The sequence below is a fragment of the Oncorhynchus gorbuscha genome, unplaced genomic scaffold, assembly GCF_021184085.1.
Source record: "Oncorhynchus gorbuscha isolate QuinsamMale2020 ecotype Even-year unplaced genomic scaffold, OgorEven_v1.0 Un_scaffold_1249, whole genome shotgun sequence".
NCBI lineage: Eukaryota > Metazoa > Chordata > Actinopteri > Salmoniformes > Salmonidae > Oncorhynchus > Oncorhynchus gorbuscha.
Genome location: NW_025746081.1, coordinates 134,355 through 156,406, shown reverse-complemented (window position 1 = coordinate 156,406; position 22,052 = coordinate 134,355). Strand labels below are relative to the sequence as shown.

Here is a 22,052-nt window from a genome sequence, read left to right as displayed (position 1 = left end):
GTAAGAGGAGATAGGAGGGAGGGAGGGGGTAGGAGGGAGAGTAAAGGAGAGGAGGGAGGGGGTAGGAGGGAGGGTAGGAGGGAGGGTAGAGGGGGTAAGAGGGAAGGTAGAGGGGGTAAGAGGGAGGGTAGAGGAGATAGGAGGGAGAGTAAAGGAGAGGAGGGAGGGGGTAGGAGGGAGGGTAGGAGGGAGGGTAGAGGGGGTTAGAGGGGGTAAGAGGGAAGGTAGAGGGGGTAAGAGGGAGGGTAGAGGGGGTAAGAGGGAGGGTAGAGGGGGTAAGAGGGAGGGTAGAGGAGATAGGAGGGAGGGTAGAGGAGGAAGGAGGGAGGGGGTTGGGGGTAGGAGGGAGGGTAGAGGAGATAGGAGGGAGGGGGTAGGGTGTAGGAGGAATGGTAGAGGAGGAAGGAGGGAGGGTAGAGGGTAGGAGGGAGGGGGTAGGGGGTAGGAGGAGGAATGGTAGAGGAGGAAGGAGGGAGGGTAGGGGGTAGGAGGGAGGGTAGAGGAGATAGGAGGGAGGGGGTAGGGGGTAGGAGGAAGGGTAGAGGAGGAAGGAGGGAGGGTAGAGGAGATAGGAGGGAGGGGGTAGGGGGTAGGAGGAAGGGTAGAGGAGGAAGGAGGGAGGGTAGATGGGGCAGAAGTCAAGACGCCAGAGGAGTCCTATGTTGTGTTGTGTGTTCAAGGCAAGGAGAGAGAGAGAGAGAGAGAGAGAGAGAGAGAGAGAGAGAGAGAGAGAGAGAGAGAGAGAGAGAGAGAGAGAGAGAGAGAGAGAGAGAGAGAGAGAGAGAGAGAGAGAGAGAGAGAGAGAGAGAGAGAGAGAGAGAGAGAGAGAGAGAGAGAGAGAGAGAGAGAGAGAGAGAGAGAGAGCTAAAGTGAGCGTCTCTGCTCTGTACACTGCAGACACTGCAGCCTACTGCTACCGTAAGGATCTGTTATTCAAGACTTGACCTGTAAGTACAAGCAAGTTATTACTCTTGTTTGGTTGTATACTAGTGTATATTTGCTGTTGATTTCATCATGCCTACAGTATGTTGAATTATACAAAGGTTTATGGTTTTAGACTGATTCATGGAAACCGGTACAGTGAGTATATTATGGTGTGTTGTGGCTGTACCAAGAAGCTTTTGTAGCATGTGATGTATGGGGTTCGTATACATCGAGTCAGAGAGTGTCTCTCCTCCTGTGTTATTTGAGTGGAGAAGCAGAATGTGTTGAGACGCTGTTAAGACAAAGGGTCTGTTCTGGGTTTCTTCAGCTGTTGGCTTCAAATCCCACCGTCTGTCTACTGGCAACAATGACTCTCTTATGGTTCTGGACCAGGAGATCTGTTCCTGTGTCCCCTGACTGAGGAGTTCACACTACTGATATCGAACTCATTTCTCCACTTCTGGTGGTCTGGAGAGATTTTCATGGTCACTGTGTTTTTCCTTCTGCTTTGTTTGCTCTTTGGGGTCCAGGCTGGTCTCTGTAAAGTCTGTGTGACAATGGCAGTTGGGTGGCCTGGCCGGGTGGCTCACTGTGTGGCTAATAACTGAGGTGGGACCAAGGTGTCACATTCCACAGCTGTGTGTGTGTGTGTGTGTGTGTGTGTGTGTGTGTGTGTGTGTGTGTGTGTGTGTGTGTGTGTGTGTGTGTGTGTGTGTGTGTGTGTGTGTGTGTGTGTGTGTGTGTGTGTGTGTGTGTGTGTGTGTGTGTGTGTGTGTGTGCTGGCTAAACAGCGGTGGTCTGGCCACTTCACCGCTAACTGACCCGGGAACATTTCCATGGGCCTGTGAAGTAATGCAGTAGTGGTGTGTGTGTGTGTGTAGACCACTTGCAATTTACTGGAAAATAGAAAAATAAACATTTAGCTACCAACGTACCTTCCTCTACTGTATAAATGTCTCTGTCAGATGTCTCCACCAGTGTTGTCTTCCTCTACTGTATAAATGTCTCTGTCAGATGTCCCCACCAGTGTTGTCTTCCTCTACTGTATAAATGTCTCCACCAGTGTTGTCTTCCTCTACTGTATAAATGTCTCTGTCAGATGTCCCCACCAGTGTTGTCTTCCTCTACTGTATAAATGTCTCTGTCAGATGTCCCCACCAGTGTTGTCTTCCTCTACTGTATAAATGTCTCTGTCAGATGTCCCCACCAGTGTTGTCTTCCTCTACTGTATAAATGTCTCTGTCAGATGTCCCCACCAGTGTTGTCTTCCTCTACTGTATAAATGTCTCTGTCAGATGTCCCCACCAGTGTTGTCTTCCTCTACTGTATAAATGTCTCTATCAGATGTCCCCACCAGTGTTGTCTTCCTCTACTGTATAAATGTCTCCACCAGTGTTGTCCCCACCAGTGTTGTCTTCCTCTACTGTATAAATGTCTCTGTCAGATGTCTCCACCAGTGTTGTCTTCCTCTACTGTATAAATGTCTCTGTCAGATGTCCCCACCAGTGTTGTCTTCCTCTACTGTATAAATGTCTCTGTCAGATGTCCCCACCAGTGTTGTCTTCCTCTACTGTATAAATGTCTCTGTCAGATGTCCCCACCAGTGTTGTCTTCCCTACTGTATAAACCTATCAGATGTCCCCACCAGTGTTGTCTTCCTCTACTGTATAAATGTCTCTGTCAGATGAGTGTTGTCTTCCTCTACTGTATAAATGTCTCCACCAGTGTTGTCTTCCTCTACTGTATAAATGTCTCTGTCAGATGTCTCCACCAGTGTTGTCTTCCTCTACTGTATAAATGTCTATCAGATGTCCCCACCAGTGTTGTCTTCCTCTACTGTATAAATGTCTCTGTCAGATGTCCCCACCAGTGTTGTCTTCCTCTACTGTATAAATGTCTCCACCAGTGTTGTCTTCCTCTACTGTATAAATGTCTCTGTCAGATGTCTCCACCAGTGTTGTCTTCCTCTACTGTATAAATGTCTCCACCAGTGTTGTCTTCCTCTACTGTATAAATGTCTCTGTCAGATGTCTCCACCAGTGTTGTCTTCCTCTACTGTATAAAAATGTCCCCACCAGTGTTGTCTTCCTCTACTGTATAAATGTCAGATGTCCACCAGTGTTGTCTTCCTCTACTGTATAAATGTCTCCACCAGTGTTGTCTTCCTCTACTGTATAAATGTCCCCACCAGTGTTGTCTTCCTCTACTGTATAAATGTCTCCACCAGTGTTGTCTTCCTCACTGTATAAATGTCTCCACCAGTGTTGTCTTCCTCTACTGTATAAATGTCTCTGTCAGATGTCCCCACCAGTGTTGTCTTCCTCTACTGTATAAATGTATCAATGTCCACCAGTGTTGTCTTCCTCTAGATGTCCCCACCAGTGTTGTCTTCCTCTACTGTATAAATGATGTCCCCACCAGTGTTGTCAGTATAAATGTCTCTGTCAGATGTCCCCACCAGTGTTGTCTTCCTCTACTGTATAAAAATGTCCCCACCAGTGTTGTCTTCCTCTACTGTATAAATGTCAGATCCCCACCAGTGTTGTCTTCCTCTACTGTATAAATGTCTCTGTCAGATGTCCCCACCAGTGTTGTCTTCCTCTACTGTATAAATGTCTCCACCAGTGTTGTCTTCCTCTACTGTATAAATGTCTCTGTCAGATGTCTCCACCAGTGTTGTCTTCCTCTACTGTATAAATGTCTCTGTCAGATGTCCCCACCAGTGTTGTCTTCCTCTACTGTATAAATGTCTCCACCAGTGTTGTCAGTATAAATGTCCCCACCAGTGTTGTCTTCCTCTACTGTATAAATGTCTCTGTCAGATGTCCCCACCAGTGTTGTCTTCCTCTACTGTATAAATGTCTCCACCAGTGTTGTCTTCCTCTACTGTATAAATGTCTCTGTCAGATGTCCCCACCAGTGTTGTCTTCCTCTACTGTATAAATGTCTCTGTCAGATGTCCCCACCAGTGTTGTCTTCCTCTTATAAATGTCTCAGATGTCCCCACCAGTACTGTATAAATGTCTCTGTCAGATGTCCCCACCAGTGTTGTCTTCCTCTACTGTATAAATGTCTCTGTCAGATGTCTCCACCAGTGTTGTCTTCCTCTACTGTATAAATGTCTCTGTCAGATGTCTCCAGCAGTGTTGTCTTCCTCTACTGTATAAATGTCTCCACCACCACTGTATAAATGTCTCCACCAGTGTTGTCTTCCTCTACTGTATAAATGTCTCTGTCAGATGTCCCCACCAGTGTTGTCTTCCTCTACTGTATAAATGTCTCTGTCAGATGTCCCCACCAGTGTTGTCTTCCTCTACTGTATAAATGTCTCCACCAGTGTTGTCTTCCTCTACTGTATAAATGTCTCTGTCAGATGTCCCCACCAGTGTTGTCTTCCTCTACTGTATAAATGTCTTTGTCAGATGTTTTCCTCTGTAGGCTGCAGTTAACTTCAGTTATGATGATGATGATGATGATGATTATGATGATGATCAGGGTTAAGTCTTAAATGGCACCTTATCCCTATCTAGTGCACTACTTTTGACCAGGACCCATATGGTAAATGTAGTGCACTTACATAGGGGATAGGGTGCCATTTGGGACATAACCCAGGCTATGTCTCTCTTGTCATCTGTGTAATTTGTCCCCGAGATAAGTATCAGATCCTCTGCCCCCCCCCCCTCCCCACGGGACGGCACTATCTGTTGTTTCCCATCTCACAAATACTGTTTATCAGAAGCAGACGGTGTAAATTAGGTTTATTTTGAGCAGAACTTTGAAATGTTTGACGGGAACTTCTAATGGTTGTCAGTGCATTTGGAAAATATTCAGACCCCTTCCCTTGTTCCACATTTTGTTACGTTACAGCCTTATTCTACAATGGATTAAATGAATTGTTGTCCTCATCAGAATATCCCATCATGTCAAAGCGAAAACAGGTTTTTAGAAATGTTTGCTTATTTATTAAAAGTAAAAAACAGAAATACATTATTTACATAAGTATTCAGACCCATTGCTATGCGACTCTAAATTGAGCTCAGGAACATCCTGTTTCCATTGATCAGCCTTGAGATGTTTCTACAGCTGTGGTAAATTGATTGGACATGATTTGGAAAGGCTCACACCTTGCTATTTAAGGTCCCACAGCTGATTGTGCATGTCAGAGCAAAAACCAAGCCATGAGGTTGAAGGATTTGTCCGTAGAGCTTCGAGACAGGATTGTGTCGAGGCACAAATCTGGGGAAAGGTACCAAAAATGTTCTGCAGCATTGAAAATCCCCAAGAACACAGTGGCCTCCGTCATTCTTAACCCTTGTGCTTTGCTGGGAAAAAATGCTGTTCATTGTGGTATGTGTTAGATTGACCCGCACCGTTTTAACACTCAACACAGTCAGAGAATCAATTAGAAACACCCAAAACCTTATTTTGTCTTGTCAAACATTTCAGAAAGATGAGATACAAAAACATATGATTTAAAAAACTCTATATTTATAGAACTATTTGTTATAAACATATTTCCTTCTCACAAAAAAGCATTTTGTGTTTCCCCAAGTAGGCATTTTTCTTGTATTTCCTAGTAACAGTCAGACTTAGGTGTGAGTTGATCCTATTGGTCAAAATGATCCCTTCAGTCTTTCCCTCCACATGTTGAACACAATGTACGTGTGTTCTTTCTGCAGATGTATTTATTTCATTCTACACAAGTGGTGCTGGTTTTACTGTCTTGGCGAGGGGGGCAGAGAAGGTCATGTCGGCCCTGGAACCATTTTCAGTACATCGAAAGCTGACAGTCTACCTTGACTTTGTTGTGGTGACGGTGACCATTCTACATTATCACCTTTAGACTGCATTATCCTTTCTACTCTGGGTGATGGTTGTTGTATTCTCTCTGGTATGGTCGACTCCTCCGAATCCTCTTCACCAAGGAACAATTCATCATCAGCATTGTCCTCTATCTCTGGGTGATGGTTGTTGTATGCTCTCTGGTATGGTTGACTCCTCCGAATCCTCTTCACCAAAGAACAATTCATCATCAGCATTGTCCTCTATCTCTGGGTGATGGTTGTTGTATGCTCTCTGGTATGGTTGACTCCTCCGAATCCTCTTCACCAAGGAACAATTCATCATCAGCATTGTCCTCTATCTCTGGGTGATGGTTGTTGTATGCTCTCTGGTATGGTTGACTCCTCCGAATCCTCTTCACCAAGGAACAATTCATCATCAGCATTGTCCTCTATCTCTGAAATATCCTCTGTCTCCGAAACCTTCTATTTCACTGTCACAGTCCAGAAGATCCTTGATGAAAACCTGCTCCAGAACAAGGCTTCATATACTGAACACATTTTGGAGCTCATTGTGAATGTCTGTATCAGAGATCTGCTGCTCTCACACCTGAGAAAGAGAAGCTTGAGGAAACTCCTTTTCACCCAAACAGAATTATAAAAATGCAACCAGAACCAGTCAAAACAATATACATCAAATACACTTGTTTATTTTGGACCTGTGCAAATATCTATACACATGAAAGCATCTGGGTCAGAATGACCCACAACATCATGTTTGTCTACAAAATCTACACGGACATTCCACAACACATCAGTGTGTCCACATTTTGAATTTAGGTTCATGACCCTAAATGAGGAAAAGTAATTTAATTTCATGGAGAAGAAGAGAGGTTAACTAGCATTTTAGATAACTCAGAAGTGGAAATGGCGTAATAGCAGGGTTAAATGGAAGACGTTTGGAACCACCAAGACTGTTTCTAGACCTGGTCACCTTGCCAAACTATGCAATCAGGGGAGAAGGGCCCTGGTCAGGGAGGTAACCAAGAACCCGATGGTCACTCTGACAGAGCTCCAGAGTTCCTCTGTGGAGATGGGAGAACCTTCCAGAAGGACAACCATCTCTGCAGCACTCTACCAATCAGGTCTTTATGGTAGAGTGGCCAGACAAAAGTCACTCCTCAGTAAAAGGCACATGACAGCTCACTTGGAGTTTGCCAAAGGCACCTAAAGGACTCTCAGACCATTAGAAACAAGATCTTCTGGTCTGATGAAACCATCATTGAACTCTTTGGCCTAAATGCCAAGTATCACATCTGGAGGAAACCAAGCACCATCCCTACGGTGAAGCATGGTGGTGGCAGCATAATGCTGTGGGGATGTTTTTCAGCCGGCAGGGACTGGGAGACTAGTCAGGATCGAGGGAAAGATGAACAAGGAAATTACAGAGATATCCTTGATGAAAACCTGCTCCAGAGCGTTCAGGACCTCAGACTGGCATGAAGGTTCACCTTCCAACTGGACAATGACCTTAAGCACACAGCCAAGACAACGCAGGAGTGGCTTCGGGACGAGTCTCTGAATGTCCTTGAGTGGCCCAGCCAGAGCCCGGACTTGAACCCGATCGAGCATCTCTGGAAAGACCTGAACATTTCTGTGCAGCGACGCTCCCCATCCAACCTGACAGAGCTTGAGAGCATTTGCAAAGAAGAATGGGAGAAACTCCCAAAAAATACAGGCGTGCCAAGCTTTAGCGTCATACTCAAGAAGACTGGAGGCTGTAATCACTGCCAGAGGTGCTTCAACAAAGTACTGAGTAAACGGTCTGAATACTTATGTAAATGTAATATTTCAGTTTTATATTTTTGATACATTTGCAAAAATCACTAAAAACCTGTTTTTGTTTCGTTATTATGGGTTATTGTGTGTAGATTGATGAGGGGGAAAAACAATTTAATGAATATTTTCGGAAGCACTGTAGGACAACTATAATAATAATAATAATAACTCAGAGTCTCTGCTGCAAGAAACACAAACTGATTCTCAGAGTCTCTGCTGCAAGAAACACAAACTGATTCTCAGAGTCTCTGCTGCAAGAAACACAAACTGATTCTCAGAGTCTCTACTGGAAGAAACACAAACTGATTCTCAGAGTCTCTACTGGAGGAAACACAAACTGATTCTCAGAGTCTCTACTGGAACAAACACAAACTGATTCTCAGTCTCTACTGGAGGAAACACAAACTGATTCTCAGAGTCTCTACTGGAAGAAACACAAACTGATTGTCAGAGTCTCTGCTGGAGGAAACACAAACTGATTCTCAGAGTCTCTACTGGAGGAAACACAAACTGATTCTCAGAGTCTCTACTGGAAGAAACACAAACTGATTATCAGAGTCTTTACTGGAAGAAACACAAACTGATTCTCAGAGTCTTTACTGGAAGAAACAAACTGATTCTCAGAGTCTCTACTGGAGGAAACACAAACTGATTCTCAGAGTCTCTACTGGAAGAAACACAAACTGATTCTCAGAGTCTTTACTGGAAGAAACACAAACTGATTCTCAGAGTCTTTACTGGAAGAAACACAAACTGATTCTCAGAGTCTCTACTGGAAGAAACACAAACTGATTCTCAGAGTCTTTACTGGAAGAAACACAAACTGATTCTCAGAGTCTCTACTGGAGGAAACACAAACTGATTCTCAGAGTCTCTACTGGAAGAAACACAAACTGATTGTCAGAGTCTTTACTGGAATAAACACAAACTGATTCTCAGAGTCTTTACTGGAAGAAACACAAACTGATTCTCAGAGTCTCTACTGGAGGAAACACAAACAGATTCTCAGAGTCTCTACTGGAAGAAACACAAACTGATTCTCAGAGTCTTTACTGGAAGAAACACAAACTGATTCTCAGAGTCTCTACTGGAAGAAACACAAACTGATTCTCAGAGTCTTTACTGGAAGAAACACAAACTGATTCTCAGAGTCTTTACTGGAAGAAACACAAACTGATTCTCAGAGTCTCTACTGGAAGAAACACAAACTGATTCTCAGAGTCTTTACTGGAAGAAACACAAACTGATTCTCAGAGTCTCTACTGGAGGAAACACAAACTGATTCTCAGAGTCTCTACTGGAAGAAACACAAACTGATTGTCAGAGTCTTTACTGGAATAAACACAAACTGATTCTCAGAGTCTTTACTGGAAGAAACACAAACTGATTCTCAGAGTCTCTACTGGAGGAAACACAAACGGATTCTCAGAGTCTCTACTGGAAGAAACACAAACTGATTCTCAGAGTCTTTACTGGAAGAAACACAAACTGATTCTCAGAGTCTCTACTGGAAGAAACACAAACTGATTCTCAGAGTCTCTACTGGAAGAAACACAAACTGATTCTCAGAGTCTCTACTGGAGGAAACACAAACTGATTCTCAGAGTCTCTACTGGAAGAAACACAAACGGATTCTCAGAGTCTTTACTGGAAGAAACACAAACTGATTCTCAGAGTCTCTACTGGAAGAAACACAAACTGATTCTCAGAGTCTCTACTGGAAGAAACACAAACTGATTCTCAGAGTCTCTACTGGATGAAACACAAACTGATTCTCAGAGTCTCTACTGGAGGAAACACAAACTGATTCTCAGAGTCTCTACTGGAGGAAACACAAACTGATTCTCCAAAAATATACAACTGATGTTATGTTCTTTCATACCCTTTTATATCATGAGTTTAATGATTTAGGAAAACAAGATAACAGCAATACTGATTTCTATCTGTCATTTGTTTATTGAGGAGATCACATCAAGATTAGCAAACATATTCTCCCAATGAGACCTGAGTATATTATGAAAGCAATAAAATATATTATCTGTGTGTTTATGATGGATGTTTACTGTTTGTCCTAGTGAATTAAAAGACAAGCTCCTAAATCAAACGTAGCCTTTAAATATAGACAGAGTCTGTGTCCTAATTTCCCTTTATAGCTCACTACTCTGGTAGAGCCCTGGTCAAATGTAGCTCACTATGTAGGGAATAGAGTGCCATTTGGAACTCAGAGGCTTCCCCTAGTGGCCAGAGGAGAGGAGAGACCAGTGGCCACACACACTCCTGGGACTCAGTGGCTTCCCCCAGTGGCCAGAGGAGAGGAGAGGCCAGTGACCAGGGGGTGAGATAGGGAGAGGAGGGGTGAGATAGGGGGAGGAGGGGGTGAGATGGGGGGGTGAGATAGGGGGAGGAGGGGTGAGATAGGGGGACGGGGGAGGAGGGGGTGAGATAGGGAGGATGCAGTTTGTTATTATGTGCTCAAAATAAGTATCTGATGGGAAAAAGGGGAGTGGGGCGGAGAGTCGTGATTGAGTTCATAATGGTTTTCCGTTGTGGAGATAACAGCAGTATGGTGAATATATGTTATTGTTTTCCGTTGTGGAGATAACAGCAGTATGGTGAATATATGTTATTGTTTTCCGTTGTGGAGATAACAGCAGTATGGTGAATATATGATATTGTTTTCTGTTGTGGAGATAACAGCAGTATGGTGAATATATGTTATTGTTTTCTGTTGTGGAGATAACAGCAGTATGGTGAATATATGTTATTATTTTCTGTTGTGGAGATAACAGCAGTATGGTGAACATATGTAATTGTTTTCCGTTGTGGAGATAACAGCAGTATGGTGAACATATGTAATTGTTTTCTGTTGTGGAGATAACAGCAGTATGGTGAATATATGTTATTATTTTCTGTTGTGGAGATAACAGCAGTATGGTGAATATATGATATTGTTTTCCGTTGTGGAGATAACAGCAGTATGGTGAATATATGTTATTATTTTCTGTTGTGGAGATAACAGCAGTATGGTGAACATATGTAATTGTTTTCCGTTGTGGAGATAACAGCAGTATGGTGAACATATGTAATTGTTAGTTGGAGGAGACTTTAGTTCATGGTTGAAGTTAATTTAACAGTGGACAAGGACAGACTGTGTTGTCTGCTGTGGGTTGTGGTTGTTGCTGTCTCATGCAGTCTGAGAAGACTCCTCACTACTCCAAATATGATGACCCGTCTCCACTAACCTCTACGTCACACGAAGATCCAATTCGTACCACCTTCACAGCCTTTCCAGAACAAGGATTTCCTCTGTTTTGATTAGGGATCAGTAGGGAACAGATTTAAGAGGCACAGACTGCACCTCTGACAACACTTGGCAGGTTTCACATTCTGTAAACTCCAAAGACAAGCTTGCTGTGATGCCGTCTCTCTGTCTGCTGTGTTTCTGAGCTCTTTTACTGATGGCTGTGAGGTTAACGACAGAGTGATGATGTTGAGGTCAAGGACACAAACTGCTCTGTGAAACAACAGCCGAATGTATAGAGAAAGTCTGATCATTTGAAGAGATTTGATTTGTCAGGTGGGTTTGACGAGTCAAGTTAACTAAAAACCATTGTTTTGACTAGTCAAGTTAACTAAAAACATTGTTTTGACTAGTCGAGTTAACTAAAAACATTGTTTTGACTAGTCAAGTTAACTAAAAACATTGTTTTGACTAGTCAAGTTAACTAAAAACATTGTTTTGACTAGTCAAGTTAACTAAAAAACATTGTTTTGACTAGTCAAGTTAACTAAAAACCATTGTTTTGACTAGTCAAGTTAACTAAAAACATTGTTTTGACTAGTCAAGTTAACTAAAAACATTGTTTTGACTAGTCAAGTTAACTAAAAACATTGTTTTGACTAGTCAAGTTAACTAAAAACATTGTTTTGACTAGTCAAGTTAACTAAAAAACATTGTTTTGACTAGTCAAGTTAACTAAAAATCATTGGTTTTACTAGTCAAGTTAACTAAAAAACATTGTTTTGACTAGTCAAGTTAACTAAAAACATTGTTTTGACTAGTCAAGTTAAAAAACATTGTTTTGACTAGTCAAGTTAACTAAAAACATTGTTTTGACTAGTCAAGTTAACTAAAAATCATTGGTTTTACTAGTCAAGTTAACTTAAAAACATTGTTTTGACTAGTCAAGTTAACTAAAAAACATTGTTTTGACTAGTCAAGTTAACTAAAAAAAGAATAGCTGACAACAACATCACTTCTTAAGTGAAAGTCGGTAATGAAGTCTAATCTGTTTTGAACACGTCACATCTGTCTTCCTGAGCAGGAGAGATGTCCTACACATGTCACTGGTGTGTCAGGGGTCATTTAAGGATTAGGGCTCGGGCTTCCCCCCCTCTGAACAGATTTAAAGGAGCACCATTGTCGTGTCTGACCTCCGACCACTGACCGATGCCATACTGATGTCTTCTTCTCTTTCACTCTCCCCAAGTCCTTTTGAAACGCAGCAGAATAAGCTGAAACCCTGGTCCCTGTGTCAGGACAAAGAGGCCATGGGGGGGGGGGGGTAGGGGTCAGGGAAGGGGGAGGTAGATGGTCTGAGTTGTACCCCTGCTGGGCAGTGAAGTGAAGAGAGAGGGAGGTGGAGAGGGGGGTATTGTTGTTCTGGTCAGGTCAGGTTGTGTGTTTTCTGAATGGCCAAGGGAAGTTGCATCAGTATGCATAAATCCAGCCGGGAGAGAGAGCAAGAGAGAGGCTTCAGTAGCAGAGTAGCAAAGGGGAGGGAGGGGGTGCTTTTGTTGAGGGAGGGAGGGGAGGAGGGAGGGAGCGAGGGGATGAGGGAGGGAGGGAGGGAGGGGAGGAGGGAGGGAGCGAGGGGATGAGGGAGGGAGGGGAGGAGGGAGGGAGGGGGTGCTTTTGTTGAGGGAGGGAGGGGAGGAGGGAGGGGTGTAGCGGGGAACTGAGCTCGCTGCCTCTCTCACGCTTCCACTGGAGTTTAGTTTAACACTGGCTGCCCTGCACTACAGGAGAGAGAACGGGAGGGAGAGAGAGGGACAGCAAAGGGGTGAAACTGGCGTTGGCTCTGGACATGCCAGTCCTACAGCAATGACTCAGCCGTCACCCACTGGACTTACACTGGACTTACACTGGATTTACACTGGACTTATAATGGATTTACACTGGATTTGATCTTTGGTGCTTTCTTCTTACCTAAATGTTGTCACTGGATAAGATGCACTCCCGAGCCAAGTCCAGGAGCTGTGACAACTACCTGAGCATTAAGGTCAGAAAAGTTGGAGAATGGTCACCTAAAGTCAAATGTATTTTATTTTCTGCTGTTATTGAAGGCAGACTGAAACCTGGGAACCTAAAGTGAAGTTTAAATCCTGTTAGTAAGTTAATGTCACAATTCAGTACTGACCTGTGGGTTCTCTAAAACAGCTTGTGTTTCATGCAAATAATGGCCTTAACAGACTAATACATGGACTGGAGATTTACAACACATTTCAGACTTTTGACTTTATTCAGTTCAGTTGACTGTCACTCTGGCAAACTGTCTTTCATATCCCCACTTACTTCCCAGTAGAGGATTTATAGTCTTCAGGATAGGTGAGCTACATGTCTGTTGTTAGGCTGTCTGTGTGTCTGTGTGTCTGTAGACGCTGCTCCACACAGTCAGAAAAGTGTCCTTTACTTCACAGATATCTAAGCAGCTGATATGTTGTTGTGTGTGTGTGTGTGTGTGTGTGTGTGTGTGTGTGTGTGTGTGTGTGTGTGTGTGTGTGTGTGTGTGTGTGTGTGTGTGTGTGTGTGTGTGTGTGTGTGTGTGTGTGTGTGTGTGTGTGTGTGTGTGTGTGTGTGTGTGTGTGTGTGTGTGTGTGTGTGTGTGGTTACCTGACAGTAACCTGACATAGAGATATATTATGTTATTGTAGGCTAGACTAGTCAGCGTGTTGTACTACGGTGTCTGCTTGATGTCTTGATATGTAGGCTTATATCTTAAGTTCTTCACGCTATATTCAAGTAGATTTTTACAATTCATTGAATGTTGTTTGTTTATGAATGTTGTTTTTGTAGCTGTATTGATGACTTGATGGGGTTGGAATTCTGTCAGGTGTGAAGTTACAGGCTGTCCATCTCTATCTCTCTATCACTATCTTTGTTGTAGTGATGTCATGTCTATATACAGTGTTGTAGTGATGTCATGTCATGTCTATATACAGTGTTGTAGTGTTGTAGTATGTCATGTCTATATACAGTGTTGTAGTCATGTCATGTCTATATACAGTGTTGTAGTGATGTCATGTCTATATACAGTGTTGTAGTGATGTCATGTCTATATACAGTGTTGTTGTAGTGATGTCATGTCTATATACAGTGTTGTATCTCTATATCATGTTGTAGTGTCTATATACAGTGTTGTAGTGATGTCATGTCTATATCATGTCTATATCTATATACAGTGTTGTAGTGAGTCATGTCTGTATACAGTGTTGTAGTGATGTCATGTCTATATACAGTGTTGTAGTGATGTCATGTCATGTCTATATACAGTGTTGTAGTGATGTCATGTCATGTCTATATCAGTGTTGTAGTGATGTCATGTCTATATACAGATGTCATGTCATGTCTATATACAGTGTTGTATGATGTCATGTCATGTCTACAGTGTTGTATGACATGTCTATATACAGTGTTGTAGTGATGTCATGTCTATGTCTATATACAGTGTTGTCTATATGTCTAAATACAGTGTTGTAGTGATGTCATGTCTCTATATACAGTGTTGTAGTGATTCAATGTCTATACAGTCATGATGTCATGTCTAATACTATGTCATGTATGTCTATATACAGTGTTGTAGTGATGTCATGTATATACAGTGTTGTAGTGATGATAATATGTTGTAATGTCATGTCTATATACAGTGTTGTAGTGATGTCATGTACAGTGTTGTAGTGATGTCATGTCTATATACAGTGTTGTAGTGATGTCATGTCATGTCTATATACAGTGTTGTAGTGTCATGTCATGTCATGTCTATATACAGTGTTGTAGTGATGTCATGTCTATATACAGTGTTGTAGTGATGTCATGTCTATATACAGTGTTGTAGTGATGTCATGTCTATATACAGTGTTGTAGTGATGTCATGTCTATATACAGTGTTGTAGTGTCTATATACAGTGTCATGTCATGTCTATATACAGTGTTGTAGTGATGTCATGTCTATATACAGTGTTGTAGTGATGTCATGTCTATATACAGTGTTGTAGTGATGTCATGTCTATATACAGTGTTGTAGTGATGTCATGTCTATATACAGTGTTGTAGTGATGTCATGTCTATATACAGTGTTGTAGTGATGTCATGTCTATATACAGTGTTGTAGTGATGTCATGTCTATATACAGTGTTGTAGTGATGTCATGTCTATATACAGTGTTGTAGTGATGTCATGTCTATATACAGTGTTGTAGTGATGTCATGTCTATATACAGTGTTGTAGTGATGTCATGTCTATATACAGTGTTGTTGTCATGTCATGTCTATATACAGTGTTGTAGTGATGTCATGTCATGTCTATATACAGTGTTGTAGTGATGTCATGTCATGTCTATATACAGTGTTGTAGTGATGTCATGTCATGTCTATATACAGTGTTGTAGTGATGTCATGTCTATATACAGTGTTGTAGTGATGTCATGTCTATATACAGTGTTGTAGTGATGTCATGTCATGTCTATATACAGTGTTGTAGTGATGTCATGTCTATATACAGTGTTGTAGTGATGTCATGTCATGTCTATATACAGTGTTGTAGTGATGTCATGTCTATATACAGTGTTGTAGTGATGTCATGTCTATATACAGTGTTGTAGTGATGTCATGTCTATATACAGTGTTGTAGTGATGTCATGTCTATATACAGTGTTGTAGTGATGTCATGTCTATATACAGTGTTGTAGTGATGTCATGTCTATATACAGTGTTGTAGTGATGTCATGTCATGTCTATATACAGTGTTGTAGTGATGTCATGTCATGTCTATATACAGTGTTGTAGTGATGTCATGTCTATATACAGTGTTGTAGTGATGTCATGTCTATATACAGTGTTGTAGTGATGTCATGTCATGTCTATATACAGTGTTGTAGTGATGTCATGTCTATATACAGTGTGTTGTGATGATGTCATGTCTATATACAGTGTTGTAGTGATGTCATGTCTATATACAGTGTTGTAGTGATGTCATGTCTATATACAGTGTTGTAGTGATGTCATGTCTATATACAGTGTTGTAGTGATGTCATGTCATGTCTATATACAGTGTTGTAGTGATGTCATGTCATGTCTATATACAGTGTTGTAGTGATGTCATGTCATGTCTATATACAGTGTTGTAGTGAGTGATGTCATGTCTATATATGTCTATATACAGTGTTGTAGTGATGTCATGTCTATATACAGTGTTGTAGTGATGTCATGTCTATATACAGTGTTGTAGTGATGTCATGTCTATATACAGTGTTGTAGTGATGTCATGTCTATATACAGTGTTGTAGTGTCATGTCATACAGTGTTGTAGTGATGTCATGTCATGTTCTATATACAGTGTTGTAGTGATGTCAGTGTCATGTCTATATACAGTGTTGTAGTGATGTCATGTCATGTCTATATACAGTGTTGTAGTGATGTCATGTCATGTCTATATACAGTGTTGTAGTGATGTCATGTCATGTCTATATACAGTGTTGTAGTGATGTCATGTCTATATACAGTGTTGTAGTGATGTCATGTCTATATACAGTGTTGTGAGTCATGTCATGTCTATATACAGTGTTGTAGTGATGTCATGTCATGTCTATATACAGTGTTGTAGTGATGTCATGTCATGTCTATATACAGTGTTGTAGTGATGTCATGTCTATATACAGTGTTGTAGTGATGTCATGTCATGTCTATATACAGTGTTGTAGTCATGTCATGTCTATATACAGTGTTGTAGTGATGTGCAAATAGTTAAAGTACAAAAGGGAAAATAAATCAACATAAATATGGTTTGTATTTACAATGGTGCGTGTTCTTCACTGGTTGCCCTTTTCTCGTGGCAACAGGTTCACAAATCTTGCTGCTGTGATGGCACACTGTGGAATTTCACCCAGTAGATATGGGAGTTTATCAAAATTGGGGTTGTTTTCGAATTCTTTGTGGATCTGTGTAATCTGAGGGAAATATGTGTCTCTAATATGGTCATACATTGGGCAGGAGGTTAGGAAGTGCAGGTCAGTTTCCACCTCATTTTGTGGGCAGTGAGCACATAGGCTGTCTTCTCTTGAGAGCCATGTCTGCCTACGGCGGCCTTTCTCAATATCAAGGCTATGCTCACTAAGTCTCTACATAGTCAAAAGTTTTTTCCTCAGGTATTCTGCCGCTGTGTACTCTCTTTTAGGGTCAGTCACAGTGGTCAGGTATTCTGCCGCTGTGTACTCTCTGTTTAGGGCCAAGTAGCATTCTAGTTTGCTGTTTTTTTTGTTAATTCTTTCCAATGTGTCAAGTAATTATCTTGTTGTTTTCTCATGATTTTCTTGAGTCTAAATGTGTTGCTGTCCTGGGGCTCTGTGGGGTGTGTTTGTGTTTGTGAACAGAGCCCCAGGACCAGCTTGCTGAGGGGACTCTTCTCCAGGTTCATCTCTCTGTAGGTGATGGCTTTGTTATGGAAGGTTTGGGAATCACTTCCTTTAGGGGACTCTTCTCCAGGTTCATCTCTCTGTAGGTGATGGCTTTGTTATGGAAGGTTTGGGAATCACTTCCTTTAGGGGACTCTTCTCCAGGTTCATCTCTCTGTAGGTGATGGCTTTGTTATGGAAGGTTTGGGAATCACTTCCTTTAGGGGACTCTTCTCCAGGTTCATCTCTCTGTAGGTGATGGCTTTGTTATGGAAGGTTTGGGAATCACTTCCTTTAGGGGACTCTTCTCCAGGTTCATCTCTCTGTAGGTGATGGCTTTGTTATGGAAGGTTTGGGAATCACTTCCTTTAGGGGACTCTTCTCCAGGTTCATCTCTCTGTAGGTGATGGCTTTGTTATGGAAGGTTTGGGAATCACTTCCTTTAGGGGACTCTTCTCCAGGTTCATCTATCTGTAGGTGATGGCTTTGTTATGGAAGGTTTGGGAATCACTTCCTTTAGGGGACTCTTCTCCAGGTTCATCTATCTGTAGGTGATGGCTTTGTTATGGAAGGTTTGGGAATCGCTTCCTTTAGGGGACTCTTCTCCAGGTTCATCTCTCTGTAGGTGAGGGCTTTGTTATGGAAGTTTTGGGAATCACTTCCTTTTAGATGGTTGTAGAATTTAACGTCTCTTTTCTGGACTCTGATAATTAGTGGGTATCGGCCTAATTCTGCTCTGCATGCATTATTTGGTGTTTTACGTTGTACACAGAGGATATTTTTTGCAGAATTCTGCATGCAGAGTCTCAATTTGGTGTTTGTCCCATTTTGTGAATTCTTGGTCAGTGAGCGGACCCCAGACCCCATAAATGGTAATGGGTTCTATAACTGAATCAAGTATTTTTTTGCCAGATTCTAATTAGTATGTTGAAATGTATGTTCCCTTTGATGGCATAGAAGGCCCTTCTTGCCGTGTCAGCAAGTTCACAGCTTTGTGGAATTTACGTTTGGCACTAATGTTTAGGCCGAGGTATGTATAGTTTTTTGTGTGCTCTAGGGCAACAGTGTCTATATGGAATTTGTATTTGTGGTCCTGGTGACTGGACCTTTTTTGGAACACCATTATTTTTGTCTTACTGAGATTTACTGTCGGGGCCCAGGTCTGACAGAATCTATACAGAAGATCTAGGTGCTGCTGTAGGCCCTCCTTGGTTGGGGACAGAAGCACCAGATCATCAGCAAACAGTACACATTTGACTTCAGATTCTAGTCGGGTGAGGCCGGGTGCTGCAGAGTGATCTAGTGCCCTCGCCAATTCGTTGATATACAGTTGAAGTCAGAAGTTTACATACACTTAGGTTGGAGTCATTAAAACTAGTTTTTCAACCAGTCCACAAATTTCTTGTTAACAAACTAAAGTTTTGGCAAGTTGGTTAAGAAATCTACTTTGTAAATGACACAAGTAATTTTTCCAACAACTGTTTACAGACAGATTATTTTACTTATAATTCACTGTATCCCAATTCCAGTGGGTCAGAAGTTTACTGTGCCTTTAAACAGCTTGTAAAATTCCAGAAAATTATGTCATGCTTTTGGAAGCTTTTGTAGATCTCCACAAGTCTGGTTCATCCTTGGGAGCAATTTCCAAATGCCTGAAGGTACCACGTTCACCTGTACAAACAATAGTACGCAAGTATAAACACCATGGGACCACGCAGCCGTCATACCGCTCAGGAAGGAGACGTGTTCTGTCTCCTAGAGATGAAGGTACTTTGGTGGAAAAAGTGCAAAACAATCCCAGAACAACAGCAGAGGACCTTGTGAAGATGTTGGAGAAAACAGGTACAAAAGTATCTATATCCACAGTGAAACGAGTCTTATATCGACATAACCTGAAAGGCCGCTCAGCAAGGAAGAAGCCACTGCTCCAAAACCGCCATAAAAAAGCCAGACTACGGTTTGCAACTGCACATGGGGACAAAGATCATACTTTTTGGAGAAATGTCCTCTGGTCTGATGAAACAAAATTAGAACTGTTTGGCCATAGTGACCATAGTTATGTTTGGAGTAAAAATGTAATGGACTGTAGCTCCTGCCACATGAGGCGGACATCGGAGCCTGTGTAATATGACTCCACCTTCTTCCTACAGTATATTGTCCTATTTGCTAGTTTTGTGTGTGTGTGTGTGTGTGTGTGTGGGCCTCAGTCCAGATCCGGATCTTTCTGAGTCTATAGCAGCTTGATTTCATTGTCCATTAGTAGACTAAAATCTCTGAAGACCTCACACACGGTTTGGCCAAAGCACAATGTCACCCCCACCACCACAATCACCTCCATCACCACCATCACCAAATCACCCCCCCACACCACCACCATCCCCTTCAGTTAGTGCTCTCATCCCATTCCCTGTGTACATCCCAAATTACACACTACCTACACCTCCACCATTTCTACCTCTAATATCTCTACCATTACCACTAGTAGCATTTCTACCTCTAATATCTCTATCATTACCACTAGTAGCATTTCTACCTCTAATATCTCTACCATTACCACTAGTAGCATTTCTACCTCTAATATCTCTACCATTACCACTAGTAGCATTTCTACCTCTAATATCTCTACCATTACCACTAGTAGCATTTCTACCTCTAATATCTCTACCATTACCACTAGTAGCATTTCTACCTCTAATATCTCTACCATTACCACTAGTAGCATTTCTACCTCTAATATCTCTACCATTACCACTAGTAGCATTTCTACCTCTAATATCTCTACCATTACCACTAGTAGCATTTCTACCTCTAATATCTCTACCATTACCACTAGTAGCATTTCTACCTCTAATATCTCTACCATTACCACTAGTAGCATTTCTACCTCTAATATCTCTACCATTACCACTAGTAGCATTTCTACCTCTAATATCTCTACCATTACCACTAGTAGCATTTCTACCTCTAATATCTCTACCTACTACAACTATAACTAACTTACCATTACATCAGTACTACAACTACCATCATCACTACTACTACAATACCACCATCATTAAACTACTACTGTTACCATCACCCCTACTACCCGTAAATCTACTATTTGGAATAATAATCACAACAACAACAATAATAATAATAACAACAATAAGTTACGGTTTCCAATGCAGTGTCCCTCAGGCTCTGGCAGGCAAATACATATCTGACTGCAAGAGGAGCCCAGTTCCTCTGGGTTTAATATGTAGTAATGTATCTCTTGGTGAGGAATATTTCTGACCGTAGAGGAGAAAGTGCATCTTTGTCTCTACCTCCCCTGTTGTGCAGTGACCTCATAGACGCTCCTCTTTGGGTTACCATGTCGTTTTGTGTCTGCTGGTTTCTAACTGCCAGTTGGTGGTCACTCAGCCTGTACTTGGTAAGGATCTGTCTCTGCTTCGTATCTCTCACAGAGTAGAGATAATCAGTCATTTCATATTCTCTGTTTAGGGACAGAGATGTTATTTAGTTTTTGATTGGTTCAGGATTTTGTTTATTTGAATGATATCTTTTGAAGCAGGGTTAGATCCAATACCAGCTGACTTAGAGCTCTCGTTTTTGGGCTCAGCTCTTGGGTTTGAAGTGATTTAAACTTGAATGCGGACTTGAAAAAAAGGAGTAGCCAAAAAATATATGATCTTTTTTGTATTTTTATTACCAATAGAAAGCAGTTTAATTCTGCCATACATGCATTAGTTTGTGTATTTCTTTGGACTTTTCTGCATGTATCTCTCTCTCTTCTCTCTCTCTCTCTCTCTCTCTCTCTCTCTCTCTCTCTCTCTCTCTCTCTCTCTCTCTCTCTCTCTCTCTCTCTCTCTCTCTCTCTCTCTCTCTCTCTCTCTCTCTCTCTCTCTCTCTCTCTCTCTGTCTCTCTCTCTCTCTCTCTCTCTCTCTCTCTCTGTCTCTCTCTCTCTCTCTCTCTGTCTCTCTCTCTCTCTCTCTCTCTCTCTCTCTCTCTCTCTCTCTCTCTCTCTCTCTCTCTCTCTCTCTCTCTCTCTCTCTCTCTCTCTCTGTCTCTCTCTCTCTCTCTCTCTCTCTCTCTCTCTCTCTCTCTCTCTCTCTCTCTCTCTCTCTCTCTCTCTCTCTCTCTCTCTCTCTGTCTCTCTCTCTCTCTCTCTCTCTCTCTCTCTCTCTCTCTCTCTCTCTCTCTCTCTCTCTCTCTCTCTCTCTCTCTCTCTCTCTCTCTCTCTCTCTCTCTCTCTCTCTCTCTCTCTCTCTCTCTCTCTCTCTCTCTCTCTCTCTCTCTCTCTCTCTCTCTCTCTCTCTCTCTCTCTCTCTCTCTCTCTCTCTCTCTCTCTCTCTCTCTCTCTCTCCTTCCTCTGTTTGTTCTATGTGTTTCTGAACCAGATGTCTGTCAGTCTGTGTTGTATTGAAGGAAAGAATGACAACAGTACTGTCACATCGGGATCATCCGACCCATCCCACTAATTACCTAGCCAGAGTTCTACCACTACATACACACACTGCTGATAAATCACTGTTTCAATCACTGGCTTGGGAACCTGAAGAACTACTCTCTCTCCCGCTCTCTTTCTCTCTCTCTCGCTCTCTTTCTCTCTCGCTCAACCTCTCTGTTTCTCAATTCAATTTCAATTCAATTTAAGTGCTTCATTGGCATGGGAAACATATGTTTACATTGTCAAAACAAGTGAAATATCTCTCTCTCTCTCTGGGCTGTTTTTAAAAGCATGTAGTAATGGCTGGTTTCCTCCCATTGTTGCCTTCCCTCTAGTAAACGCCATGTTCATTCTTCCCTCCCTGCTCCACTAGTGACTATGGGCTGTGTCCTATATGGCACCCTGTT

At 42.0% G+C, this 22,052-nt stretch overlaps 1 protein-coding gene across 2 annotated transcripts in view; it reads left to right on the top strand.

Moving 5' to 3' along the window:
- The first annotated feature begins 12,535 nt into the window (after positions 1-12,535).
- The window catches only part of zgc:158766 (uncharacterized protein LOC100009641 homolog), a 78,564-nt gene continuing 69,047 nt past the window's right edge, over positions 12,536-22,052 (top strand). For both annotated transcript variants that reach the window (XM_046337038.1, XM_046337037.1), the window contains exon 1: positions 12,536-12,826. In XM_046337038.1, the coding sequence (XP_046192994.1) occupies positions 12,758-12,826 (69 nt within the window). In that variant the 5' untranslated portion in view covers positions 12,536-12,757. The remainder of the gene's footprint in view (positions 12,827-22,052) is intronic.